Here is a 14,771-nt window from a genome sequence, read left to right on the forward strand (position 1 = left end):
TAGTAAATTGTTCTTAAAGATTTGAATTTGTATAATGCTGTATGCAAGTACGTAGCGTAGAATGACCTTCTTGTAGATCATGTGACACATGGCCACTCGTATCTTCATGCCGGTCCTCAGGACGTGGTAGAAGTAGAGACTTTGGAGGACGGTCAGTGCTACGGTGGACAGAGAGACACCAGCAGCGTAGCCAAAGGCCTCATAGAGTTCATCCATGTTATTTGGATCGTACTTCTCAAAGTATTGGATCAGCTTTCCCAAAAAGACTGGCTGGATCACCTTAATCACCTCCTATTGGGGGAACAAGAGAGGTAGGGCGATTTCAACCTGAACTCAAATCCACTTATTTACACCGTAAAAGCTGAAATATATGGATAGATAACCCACTCACCATGTACTGTAGGTACATAGATCAAATGTTATTTTAAAAAACAGACAAACGTATATTTCTACATACTACAGTGAAACTAAAGATCCCCAGCACTGCGTAGGGTTTCCCATAGCACTTCACGATGGCTTTGGTGAGTTTAGGCATCCTCAGTTCCTTGGCAGCCTTCCGAACCTCCTTATCCCAATGTCTGTAAAGATTAGCACATTGTTAGACTATGATTGGAAAACAGAACACAGGCCATTCATATTTTTGTCATTTCTACCTGGGGCTATTTGGAGCCTAAATACACAATGGTGCTAAGTTCAGTGGTTTAGCATGAAACTCCAAATGGAGCCAGGGAAAGTCATCAATCAAAGCTCAGAAAACAAAACAAAAAAAGACCAACAATACGATAAGGGATGTAAACAATGAAGAGGGAAAGGGCTAGGCTAGGAGATAGGGATAGGCTAGAGGGAAAGGGCTAGGCTAGGAGATAGGGATAGGCTAGAGGGAAAGGGCTAGGCTAGGGGATAGGGATAGGCTCGAGGGAAAGGACTAGGCTAAAGGAAAAGGCTAAAGGATAAGGCTAGGGGACAGGGCTAGGCTAGGGGATATGGCTAAAGTATAGGCCTAGGGGATAGGGCTAGGCTATGGGATAGGGTTAGGCTAGGGGATAGGGATAGGCTAGATGATAAGGCTAGGGGATAGGTCTAGGAGATGGGGATAGGGGATAGGGCTAGGTTTGGGGATAGGGCTAGGCTAGGGGATAGGGATAGGCTAGATGATAAGGCTAGGGGATAGGTCTAGGAGATGGGGATAGGGGATAGGGCTAGGCTAGGGGATAGGACTAGGCTAGAGGATCAGGGGATAGGGCTGGGGGATAAGGCTAGGGGATAGGGCTAGGCTAGGGGCTAGGTTAGGGGATGGGGATAGGCCCAGGGGGTAGGGCTAGGCCCTAGGGAGAAAAATAGAGCTGGGTCACAGCATGTCATACCTCTGTAGTTCCTCTCCCAGGCCCTGAGAAGCATCATCAGGAAGCACTTGGTACATGTCATCTTCCTCTAGCCTCCGCTTATTTCCAATACTGAATAAAGGGGTTACCCAACTGATAGAGAAGGAAAAGGAGGGAGCGAGAGAGAGAGCAGGTTAATTAACCTATGTATTAATTAGCCAGTGCAATAACCAATTAACTAATGCAATAATTAACCAATGCACATTGAGGAAAGAGAAAACACAAAATAGGAAGTGGATGTGTATGAGCAACATTTAATCCACAAACCCCAACGTCAAAATGCACTGTACTAAATGTTCTGCTTTATGTTTCTTTTTTATTAGGATATACATTTAGTAGAAGGGCCTGGTTTTTGGAAGAATTCAACTGGACTTGTTTGTTTGCACTGCCCTACGACAACTTGGTTGAAGAGTAACAAAATAAATGTACCTTAAATAAGTAGCTTTATCTTTTTACGAATGACTGCTTCAGGGTTCAAGTGTTAACCAATAGCTCATTTGTTTTAGTTGTGTCAGCCAACTTTACGTGACCTCAGCCACTCTCCCTCAGCAGTGTCACTGATATAGGAATTAGTATGGAACAAAGAATATCCTATTACAGGTGGCAACTGTTGCGTGATCAATATGCATGCAAGAACAATGTTTTTACATCTAAATGCAAGGAGCACTGTGAACTTTCCCCCTTTCTCAGTACCAAAAACCACGCCGGTACAATTGTATAAATGTCAACAGAACACGTTTAGTTCGACATGGTGGGATCCATTTGTTGGTAAAATGTATTTATGGGCAAATATTGATATAATAACCATCATATTGTAGTAAATTTGGAGTCATGCGATGATATCTTGTGTGGTCCTCCCACTACGACTCAGGAAAGCATGCAGTTTATTAAACTACAGATTAAATAAATTATGATGAACTTCACTGGGTAGTGAATGTGTGATTCTCTTTTCCAATAAATATCGAGGGTCTTATTCTGATGACATGATGATCGATGCTTGGCTGCCGTTTGACAAAAACAAATAATATTGGTTATTTATAATAATCTCATAATGTATGTAACCTACCCACACTGCATCTGCGAGCTGTTGGTTAAAGCACATGTGCCAAGACCAGAGTGGGCACATTTGTCATATAACACAACGGTTGTGACAAAACCATCAGTAGTGTTGATAAATGTGATGGAAACCCAATTAACTTGTATTTTTCATTCAGTACATGGAAATTGAAAGGCAAAAGTTATTGTTATCTGCACTATGTCCTCACACACAGCCTTTTATCTGCAAAAAGTCAGTTTGATGGAAACATCTCCAGTCTAAAATGCGCATATTGTTTTATAAAGATTTTTGAATATTCACATGGAAATCTGTTGCTAATTGGATGGAAACCTAGCTACTGTTACCTTGTTTTTCAGCTTGGAAGAACATTGCAACTGGTTGCCTCCTTCTAGACTGAAGCAATGAGCAGTGTGGAATGGCACATTCAGATCTGGATGTGTCAAATCACATATCTTCATCTTGCTCAAAACAACCAGTTCATCATACTGTGCAACATTCTCTCTGAACTCTAGTAGACCTTTATGACACATAGAAGGGTAACTTTTTGACTGACCTGTGATCAGTTTGCTTGCTTTGCTCTACTGATTTAGTGGTGTTTCCTAACCCTGGAAAACACTGAATGGATAATCAGGCAGCATTGAATGGATAATCTGGGGTCTGTGGCCAGCCGTACCACTTCCATTGAAAGATGGGGCTGGAGAAATGGAACCGCTCTCAAATGTAATAGATGTGGGTCTATGCATGGAGTGACAGTCCATGAGATATTTTGAAGCTTTACATTGATTGTTTACAAAACTCAAAAGGACAACAAAAATATAAACAAGAGCAATACAACCATATGTTGGGTTATGATGATAATTGAAATGAGCATGTGACAGCAGAGAATATCCAGATAGCCTCTTTAAAAGACCACTGACACATGGAAAATTCCACCGAAAACTATTAGTCTATTGTTGAAACAGTGCATTCGGAAAGAATTCAGACCCCTTGACTTTTTCCACATTTTGTTACGCTACAGCCTTATTCTAAAATGTATTAAAGGACCACAATACCCCATAATGACAAAGCAAAAACAGGTTGTTAGACATAAAATAATAATGAAATATCACAATGCTTGGACACTTTTACTGAAAAAGAACAAACCTGCTCTGTAAAGGGTAGACTAATGTAGGACAATTTATGAGAGATCCTGAGCAAAACAAATGAAGGTGAACACGGTTTTGACATAGTGGCTCTTGATCAAAAGAAGGCTTTTGACTTCATCTCGAGAAAATACTTATGGAACGCTATGGCAGCCTATGGGTTCCCAACAAGGTTTATAAAGATGGTGAAATGTCTGTATGCCAAGTCTGTATGCCAAGTGAACAGTAAATGGCCACCGGACAGACAATACAGTATGGCTATAAGTCCCTTATTGACAAACATCAAAAAAGATAAAGGGTGTATTATTAGATCAAGATAAAGTGTCGAGTCTAGGATACGTCGACGATGTGACTGTTCACACACAAAAAGGAATTTGACATTGTCAGAGTACTTTTGGCATTATGAGAAAGTATCTGCTGCAAAGCTAAATCAGGCCAAATCAGAGACAGTATAGACAGGAGAACCTGAAAAGAAAACTACATTGGATATAGAGATAAGGGAACAAATCAAAATATTGGGATTGATTGTGTACAATAAAGAGTTTGCAGAGAGAAATTGGGAGAAAAAAAAGAGTTGGAAGTGAAAGAAGAAGTAAATAAATGATCAAACCGAATTACCAACTTCAAGTCAAGAATCAATACCAACAAAATGTTTAACCTATCCAAAGTGATGTTCTTGAGTACTGTATTTCCTCCCACAGAAAAGTGTGGGAAGAAATTAAACAAATAATGTTGTTGACTGAGGGCCACCTGCGTGGCGCAGCGGTCTAAGGCACTGTATCGCAGTGCTTGAGGCATCACTACAGCGCTGGGTTCGATCCCAGGCTGACCGGGAGACCCATGAGGCGGCGCACAATTGGCCCAGAGTCGTCCGGGTTAGAGAAGGCCAGGATTTCCTTTTCAGCTTTCAGCTGTGCTAACATAATTGCAAAAGGCTTTTCAAATGATCAATTAGCCTTTTAAAATGATAAACTTGGATTAGCTAACACAATGTGCCATTGGAACACAGGAGTGATGGTTGCTGATAATGGGCCTCCGTACGCCTATGCAGATATTCCATTAAAAAAACTCCAGTTTCCAGCTACAACAGTAATTTACAACATTAACAATGTCTACACTGTATTTCTGATCAATTTGATGTTATTTTAATGGCCAAAATTTTGCTTTTCTTTCAACAACAAGAACATTTCTAACTGATCCCAAACTTTTGAACGGTAGTATATACCACACACACAGTGCCTTTGGAAAATATTCAAGACCCCTTGACTTTTTCCACATTTTGGAAGGTTACAGCCTTATTCTAAGATTGATTAAATCGTTTTTTCCCGCTCATCAATCTACACACAATACCCCATAATAACAAAGCAAAAAAAACATGTTGAAGCACCTTTGGCAGTGATTACAGCCTCAAATCTTCTTGGGTATGACGCTACAAGCTTGGCACACCTGTATTTGGGGAATTTCTCCCATTCTTAGGGTCGTTGTCCTGTTGGAAGGTGAACCTTCACACCCCAGTCTGAGGTCCTGTGCTCTCTGGAGCAGGTTTTCATCAAGGATCTCTCTGTACTTTGCTCTGTTCATCTTTGCCTCGATCCTGACTAGTCTCCCAGTCTCTGCCGCTGAAAGACATCCCCACAGCATGATGCTGCCACCACCATGCTTCACCATAGGGATGGTGCCAAGTTTCCTCCAGACGTGACGCTTGGCATTCAGGGAAAAGAGTTCAATCTTGGTTTCATCAGACCAGAGAATCTTGTTTCTCATGGTCTGAGAGTTTTTAGTTGCCTTTTGGCAAACTCCAAGCGGGCTGTCATATGCCTTTTACTGAGGAGTGGCTTCTGTCTGGCCACTCTACCATAAAGGCTTAATTGGTGGAGTGCTGCAGAGATTGTTGTCCTTCTGGACGGTTCTCCACAGAGGAACTCTAAAGCTCTGTCAGAGTGAGCATCATGTTCTTGGTCACCTCCCTGACCAAAGCCCTTCTCCTCCGATTGCTCAGTTTGACCAGGTGGCCAGCTCTAGGAAGAGTCATGGGGGTTCCAAACTTCTTTCATTTAAGAATGATGGAGGCCACTGTGTTCTTGGGGACTTTCAATGCTGCAGACATTTTTTGGTACCCTTTCCCAGAGCTGTTCCTCGACACAATCCAGTCTCTGTGCTCTACAGAGAATTCCTTCGACCTCATGGCTTGGTTTTTGCTCTGACATGCACTGTCAACTGTGGGACCTTATATAGACAGGCGTGTGCCTTTCCAAATCATGTTCAATCAAATTAATTTACCACATGTAGACTCCAATCAAGTTGTAGAAACATCTCAAGGATGATCAATGGAAACAGGATGCACCTGAGATTAATTTTGAGTATCATAGCAAAGGGTCTGAATAGTTATGAATATAAGGTATCTGTTTTTTCTTTTTAAGAAATTTGCAAACATTTCAAAAAACCTGTTTTCGCTTTGTCATTATGGGGTATTGTGTGTAGATTGATGAGGAAATATTTGTATTTAATCAATTTTAAAATAAGACTATAATGTAACAAAATGTGGAAAAAGTCAAGGGGTCTGAATACTTCGCTAGGTAGGCCTACGTTGGGTTTACTTACCACTATGTTCAGGCAACTGTACAAAGTTTCTACCGGTAGCTTGCAAAGTAAGCATCATTAGCTAAGTGTACATCGACTCGTTTCAGGAAACTAGGCATATTTCGCGCGTCACTATTTCACAGGAGAGGCATTTGAACGTAAACATTTATATTTGATCAAAATGCATTTTTGACCTTCTGGAACATGTGAACTTTTCATCTGCCTTAATAACAAATGTGTATGCCATCTGTAAATACAAATAAAATTGTTAAATTACGAGCATAGTTGGTTTAGCCACGGAAAAAGACAGAAACCTCCATGCTAGCCATGTCTGGCTGAGATAATGGATGGGCTGGACATGTCGAGAGATGAGTTCGGATTGGACTGCCATGTAGCACGCTTCTGTCTCTAACTTGTACTATGTGTAGGTAATCCTTTCTAATGTGGCTTTTTTGAAAGATATCACGAAGAACTGCAAAAGTGCTGCGCTCCACTTTCTGGAAGGCCGAGTTTGGAAATCAGTGGAATGCCCGGTGTAAGCAGAGTATGATAGCGAAGGAGATTGAGAAAATTCTGGCTTTTGAATTAACCTGTTATGTATTTATTTAACCTGTGCAGTATTTTCACGGCCGGAAAAAAAACGTACCCGATTTAATCTGGTTAGTACTCCTGCCCAGTAACTAGAATATGCATATAATTATTGGCTTTGGATAGAAAACACCCTAAAGTTTCTAAAACTGTTTGAATGGTGTCTGTGAGTATAACAGAACTCATATGGCAGTCAAAACCCTGAGACAAATCCTGACAGGAAACTGAAATCTGATATGTGGATATCACTTCAAACATTTGCCATTGAAACACACAGGGGCTTATGTCCCCTGTCTTTACAAAGTGGTTTGAGTCTCCTACTATCAAAACTGACTGAAAGAGAGGCTGTGGAAAGTGGTCACAGGTGGAGGGCCATTTACCATTATGACGCGGCCGCCCATGGCTACCCTCCCCTTTCGAAACGTTTTGAAAGACAATGCAAACGTCCCCATGGAATATTACTGAAGCTCTGGTTGAAAAAGGCCCTAAAGATTTATGTTATACAACGTTTGACATGTTTGAACAAACTTAAATAAAAAAAAATTGTACATTCATGACGACAAGTCCTACTCAGCACGGTACATTTTCAGTAGCCTTCGGAGCGCGCTAACAATTGGGACATAAATGATTAACTTTTTCGAACAAAACTACATTTGTTATGGACCTGGGATTCCTGGAAGTGCTTTCTGATAAAGATAATCAAAGGTAAGGTTTTATTTACAATAGTATTTTTGATGGTTGATCATTCCAAGATGGCTCCAACATGTATAGCCTAGCCTATTTTGCTGGGTATACCACGTCGTTTATTGCAAAGTGATTTCCCAGTAAAGTTATTTTTAAATCTGGCAAAGCAGTGGCATTCAAGACATGTTAATCTATAAGTCTTTGAATGACAATATTAAATTTTAACAATGTTTTCGAATAGTAATTTTGTCAATTGTAGCGCTGATTCATCGGAAGCATTTGAGGGAAAAGATTTTCTGAATGTCACGCGCCGATGTAAAATGCTGTTTTTATATATAAATATGAACCTGATCAAACAAAAAATGCATGTATTGTGTAACATGATGTCCTAAGATTGTCATCTGATGAAGATTGTCAAAGGCTAGTGCTGCATTTAGCTGTGTTTTGGGTATTTGTGATGCATGCTAGTTGCTTTGAAAATGGCTGTGTGATTATTTCTGGCTGGGTTCTCTCCTAACATAATCTAATGTTTTGCTTTTGCTGTAAAGCCATTTCGAAATCAGACAACCGGATTCGATTCAGTAGAGGTGTATCTATAAAACGGTGTAAAATAGTCATACGTTTGAGAAATTGAAGTTATAGCATTTATGAGGTTTTGCATTTCGCGCGACGCGATTCCATTTTTTACATTTACATTTGACATTTTAGTCATTTAGCAGACGCTCTTATCCAGAGCGACTTACAGTAGTGAATGCATACATTTCATTTCATGCATTTTTTTGTACTGGCCCCCCGTGGGAATCGAACCCACAACCCTGGCGTTGCACACACCATGCTGGCGTTGCAAACACCATGCTCTACCAACTGAGCCACAGGGATTCCACTGGCTGTTGATTAGGGTGGGACGCAAGCGTCCCACTGGCCCAGACAGGTTAATAATCTTCATCAGAAGGCACTTCCAGGGATCCCAGGTCCACAACAAATGTTGTTTTTTTCGATGAAGTTCATAATTTATGTCCAAATAACTCCATGTTGTTCCGTGTTGTTAGCGCGTTCAGTAGGCTACTCAAAATGTAGGGCGCGGGAGGGAAAAGTCACGACGAAAAGTTTAAAAAAAATCTATTTACGTTCGTTCAAACATGTCAAACGTTGTTTAGCATCAATCTTTAGGGCCATTTTAACGTGAAACATCAGTAATATTTCAACCGGACCTTTCCTGTGTCTTGAAAAACGTTTTGAAACAGGTCTCATATCACATGAACGCGCAATAATGAAGTGACGACATCCCAGGGACATCAACTTCCCTTCCTTCTCATCCGGTCTCTGTTCATCATAGACGCTTCAAACAACTTTATAAAGACTGTTGACATCTAGTGGAAGCCATAGGAAGTGCAAAATGAATCCTTTGTCACTGTGTGTTTTATTGGCAATGACATCAAAATAGTACAGCCACAAGATTTTCATTTCCTGCTTGTATTTTTTCTCAGGTTTTTGCCTGTCATATGAGTTCTGTTATACTTAGAGACACCATTCAATCAGTTTTAGAAACTTCAGAGTGTTTTCTATCCAAATCTACTAATAATATGCATATTCTATTTTCTGGGCCAGAGTAGTAACCTGTTTAAATTGGGTACGTTTTTCATCCGGCCGTGAAAATACTGCCCCCTAGCCCCAACAGGTTTAAAGAGGGTGTGAACTATGCTGAATGAGTGTAGACAAAGAGCTCTCCAGTAGGTGTACCAAAACATTCAAGGACCATTTTGTCAAAAGTGGGGTTACAACTTAATCAACTTTCAAAGCAGAATTACTTTTCCATTGATCCTCTGTAGTGTATGATATACAGTTTTCTAGATCTGAGTCTTTACTTCTATCCAATGTAAAAAACACAATTTCAAATTTTGCAACATAAGACCGAATCGAGCCGGTAGGTCACAAATGGGCCCTTCTACTGCTCGACTTGGGAAATTAACCTAAAACACTCATACTTGTCAGGTATAGTTCACTTTTATGTCACTCAAATATACAATTAATGGTGGCCAATAGAGAGATATCTTGAGGCTACCCTCACTTATCTGTAATTACATGATCATTTGATGTTTACTCATAATGAACACCATGAAGTTATTTGCTGTACAACTCTGATGATAGAGCTAAACGTGCACAATTGTTTGGCATGGAATAATTGTAAATGTGTTGTTCTAACTATTCGTAGCATATCATACATTTTTCAAATTCATAACATATTGTACACTTTGAAAATGTTTAACATATTGTATGAAATGCAATTCATAACATATCATACGAAATGGATGGTGGACATCCACAAATTAATACATCCATACGAAATGTTACATATCATACTAAATGGAGTGTATACTGTAGGATTTACATACATAATCATACAAAATGTTCTGAGACCAGGTTGCTTCAAGAGGTTAATGATACTGTATTACAATCAAATAGTTAATATCAACATTCATTTAACAATCCCTTGAAAACAGCAAGCAGTTGTCAATGGTTTTAGCAGGCAAATCAAAGCGCTGCACCTTATTGTGAACTTTTATTGATTTTCATAATAGCAAGCTAGGACTGACGGTTTGGTTAGCTAAACTATCGAGTCTTGTTTGTTTGCTTATCAAGGCAACTACTGTAGCTAGCTTCTTGTAAACTTGCTAGCTACTTCAGTGCACATGCAGCAGCTACTATTCCTGGGATTCATATAAAACGCACAGACACGTTACAAAGTACAGAACAAGACCAACAACATAAGATATGACATTAAGTTCAATAAAAAAAAAAATCCCACCAAAATTAAACAAGTGATATATAGGAAAGACACCAAGAGACAACAAAAATACTATTTACACACTATTCATATATACATATTTATATATACAGTACAGTTAAATTAGATCTTTAGAAAGGTGAGAGGCGCTGTGATACATTGCGTTTTTTGTATCTGTTTTTTAAAGCTAAACTTGCTTTTTGCCTGAGTAAGCAGTAACCTCTGGTGCAGAGCATTCAACTCGGGGCTCTATGCGTTCTCTGGAAAATAATGCAACTCCGTGACGGGTCAGTTCCACTACACTCGTTATTTTTCCAAAGAACGCATAGCCAGCCCCTTGTTGATTATTCCTTACTAACTGGCTACTTTCAAAATATCGAGCTGCAGTGTTAACTGTAAACAGCGTTGTGTACTTACCAGAAAAACACCCGTGAAAAGAAATTGGCTGTTGTTAATGGATTAAATTGCACATCTCTCTTCAGTTGTTCCATTGTTGTGTTATGACACCATGCCAAAAGGTGTAAATAAATAGAGCGGTGAGGAGGAGTCTACCGTGTCCAGACGAATTCACATTCATTTTCTGTTTTCAAGGTTCAGTCAAACATCGTTTTAAGCTTTGTTATACTATTGACAATTACAGAAGATGTAATATCGATTTACTACCCTTACATATAATTATGTCATCTGATTTATTTGTTTCAGTTCCTGAATTGTTTAGATCAAAGTTTTCACCACAAGCTCGTTATATCCGCCATAAAAACTACAACCAGTCTGCCTGACCTGATAAGTCTAGAGCGCACGTGCGCCCAGGGTTGCCAGGTGTTACTAAATTTATAGCCCAATGACGATTTAGAACCCACACAAGGCCTGAAAACTAGCCCACATTTTTTTCGCAGCAAGAGAGGAGTTGCCACATTTAACCAATAAACAATTTTTTCCATAGCGTTATTGAGCGAATTAAGAAGGAATCTCGACTTAACTTCTAACGACCTAAGCAAAATTCGGTTTTCCATCAAATTAATAATTATTGCGAGCTAATGTGACTAATACATGAATTTGAATGTCACAAGAGAAAATCTAATTTGCCCTTAATAAACTTCAAAAAACATATGTTAGGCTATTTTCTGAGTACAGAGCTCAGCCATCAAAGCAAGCTATACAGTTACCTGCCAAGTTCTGGAGTCAACTAAACTCAAAAATAGTATTATAAATCTTCACTTACCTTTGCTGATCTTCGTCGGAATGCACTCCCAGGACTCCAACAAGAAATGTTCGTTTTGTTCGATAAACTCCATATTTATGTCCAAATACCTCCTTTTGTTCGCACGTTCAGATCACTATCCAAAGGCAAAATGCGCGAGCGCAAAACCAGAGACGAAAAGTCAAAATGTTCCATTACTGTTCGTAGAAACATGTCAAACAATGTTTACAATCAATCCTAGGGTCTTTTTAACATAAATCTTCGATAATATTCCAACCGGACAATAGCCGTGTGGCTCAGTTGGTAGAGCATGGTGTTTGCAACGCCAGGGTTGTGGGTTCGATTCCCACGGGGGACCAGTACGGGGGAAAAAATATATGAAATGTATGCATTCACTACTGTAAGTCGCTCTGGATAAGAGCGTCTGCTAATTGACAAAAATGTAAATGTAAAATGTAGCGTATTCATTACAGAGAAAAAGAAGGAGCGGCGCGCCTGCGTGAGTGCACAGTAAACAACTCACTGGTCCACTGGTTTAGACAGCTCTTATTCTCTGCCCAGTAACAGTAGAAGCATGAAAAAAGGTTCTAAAGACTGTTGACATCTAGTGGAAGCCTTAGGAAGTGCAACATGACCCCACAGACACTGTAGTTCAGATAGGGATTCAATTAAAGAACTACAACCCTCAGATTTCCCACTTCCTGGTTGGATTGTTCTCAGGTTTTTGCCTGCCATATGAGTTCTGTTATACTCACAGATATCATTCAAACAGTTTTAGAAACGTCAGAGTGTTTTCTATCCAGATCTACTAATAATATGCAAATATTTGACTCTGGGCTCAAGTAGCAGGCAGTTTACTCTGGGCACGCTTTTCATCTGAACGTGAAAATACTGCCCCCTATCCCTAACAGGTTCCTTAACTTCCATTTGAAATTGCCACTGGCGCAGTGCTTGAGATCCAAGAACCGAGCATGTGTAAAACCCTTCCCTTGATATTTTTTTTTATACATTTAACCTTTATTTAACTAGGTAAGTCAGTTAAGAACAAATTCTTATTTACAATGATGGCCTACCCCGGCCAAACCTTGACGACGCTGGGATAATTGTGCACCGCCCTATGGGACTCCCAATCCCGGCCGGATGTGATACAGCTTGCTGTGATACAGCATTCGAACCAGGGACTGTAGTGACGCATCTTGCACTGAGATGCAGTGCCCTTAGACCGCTGCAACACTTGGCTTATCTGGTTTACCATAAGTAAAGTTGACATTAGAATGCAGTTTAAACCACCTCTGAGTGAATTTATCGCTTTGTCACTGTTATTTCTTGATGCGCATCAGTTCTAGAGCTTTAATATGTTTTATGGAAAAAGGGTTGGAAATAGGTGTCTCCATAAAGACAATCTAAACAGCCTACCTGCACGTGCTGCTCTGTCTCCTTTCACCCCTCTCACTCAGCTGCCTACTGCAGTGCTGTCTCAACACACACACAGACACTCCTCCGTTCTTCCCCACCACCCTCATTCACTCAAACAGGCTGCCTCACTGCCTGATAGTCAGCAGCAACAGGTCACGGTGAAATATATATTTTTATGAAATTGCCGTGGCGGCCGCTTGCAATTTAGAAGCAGCCCAAATGCCAATACATTTTCACCCGCGACATTTTTTTGAAAGTAGCCCAATGTGTTCAAAAACAGCATACATGGCAACCCTGTGTGCGCCAAGTTGCCGCACATGCACAGCAGGCCCGAGCTCGTTTTCCCGCTGAGGTAAAATAAAAAATAAAAATCAAATTTATTGGTCACATACACGTGTTTAGCCGATGTTGTTGCGGGTGTAGCGAAATTATTGTGCTTCTAGCTCCAACAGTGCAGTAATATCTAACAAGTAATATCTAAGTTTCACAACATATACCCAAAATACACATAAATCTAAGTAAGGAATGGATTAAGAATATATATATATATATATATATATACACATACACACATATACACTACCATTCAAAAGTTTGGGGTCACTTAGAAATGTCCTTGTTTATGAAAGAGAAACAATTGTTTTGTCCATTAAAATAACATCAAATTGATCAGAAATGCAGTGTAGACATTGTTAATGTTGTAAATGACTATTGTAGCTGGAAATGGCTGATTGTTTATGGAATATCTACATAGGCGTACAGTGGCCCATTATCAGCAACCATCACTCCTGTGTTCCAATGGCCTGTTGAATGAGCTAATCCAAGTTTATCATTTTAAAAGACTACTTGATCATTATAAAACCCTTTTTCAAGTATGTTAGCACAGCTAAAAACTGTTGTTCTGATTAAAGAAGAAATAAAACTGGCCTTATTTAGACTAGTTGAGTATCTGGAGCCTCAGCATTTAACAATGTCTTTACTCTATTTCTGATCAATTTGGTATTATTTTAATGGACAAAAAATTAGATTTTTCTCAAAAAATAATGACATTTCTAAGTGACCCCAAACTTTTGAACGGTAGTGTATGTCAGAGTGGCATTGGACTAAGATACAGTGGCATAGTATAGAATACAGTATATACATATGAGATGGGTGATGCAATATTTACACACAATTAAAGTGACTAAGATACCGTAGAATAGTATAGAGTACAGTTCATACATATGAGATGAGTAATGCATGATGATATGGAGACATAATTAAAGTGGCTAGTGTTTCATATCCTTAAAGTGGCCAGTGATTCCTAATCTATGTCTATAGGCAGCCACCTCTGATGTGCTAGTGATGGCTGTTTAGCAGTATGATGGCCTTGAGATAGAAGCTGTTTTTCAGTCTCTCGGTCCCAGCTTTGATGCACCTGTACTGACCTCACCTTCTGGATGATACCGGGGTGAACAGGCAGGGGCTCAGGTGGTTGATGTCCTTGAGGAACTTTTTGGCCTTCCTATGGCATCGGGTGCTGTAGGTGTCCAGGAGGGCGGGAAGTTTGCCCCCGGTAATGTGTTGGGCAGAACTCACCACCCTCTGGAGAGCTTTGCGGTTGTGGGCGGTGCAGTTGCCGTACCAGGCGGTGATACAGCCTGAAAGGATGCTCTCAATTGTGCCTCTGTAAATGTTTGTGAGGGTTTTAGGTGTTAAGACACATTTATTTAGCCTCCTGAGGTTGAAGAGACACTGTTGCACCTTCTTCACTACACTGTCTGTGTGGGTGGACCATTTCAGTTTGTCAGTAATGTGTACGCCGAGGAACTTGAAGCTTTCCACCTTCTCCACTGCGGTCCCATTGATGTGGATGGGGGGTGCTCACTCTGCTGTTTCCTGAAGTCCACGATCATCTCCTTAGTTTTGTTGACGATGAGGGAGCGGTTATTTTCCT

The 14,771-nt window shown here is 40.1% G+C and overlaps 1 protein-coding gene across 2 annotated transcripts in view; it reads right to left on the bottom strand.

The window, feature by feature from the left end:
* Nucleotides 1-14,771, bottom strand: part of LOC115196111 (multidrug resistance-associated protein 4-like) — a 61,747-nt gene that overhangs the window by 40,909 nt on the left and 6,067 nt on the right. Inside the window, exons 1-4 of one of the 2 annotated variants that reach the window (XM_029756689.1) lie at nt 10,636-11,004; nt 1,365-1,475; nt 458-578; nt 67-291 (exon numbers count right to left, since the gene is read on the bottom strand). In XM_029756689.1, coding sequence (XP_029612549.1) covers nt 67-291; nt 458-578; nt 1,365-1,475; nt 10,636-10,709 — 531 coding nt within the window. In that variant the 5' untranslated portion in view covers nt 10,710-11,004. Of the gene's footprint in view, nt 1-66; nt 292-457; nt 579-1,364; nt 1,476-10,635; nt 11,005-14,771 lie in introns of those variants that run through there. The other variant, XM_029756688.1, reaches the window with a different exon arrangement.

The sequence above is a fragment of the Salmo trutta genome, chromosome 6, assembly GCF_901001165.1.
Source record: "Salmo trutta chromosome 6, fSalTru1.1, whole genome shotgun sequence".
NCBI classification, from domain to species: Eukaryota; Metazoa; Chordata; class Actinopteri; order Salmoniformes; family Salmonidae; genus Salmo; species Salmo trutta.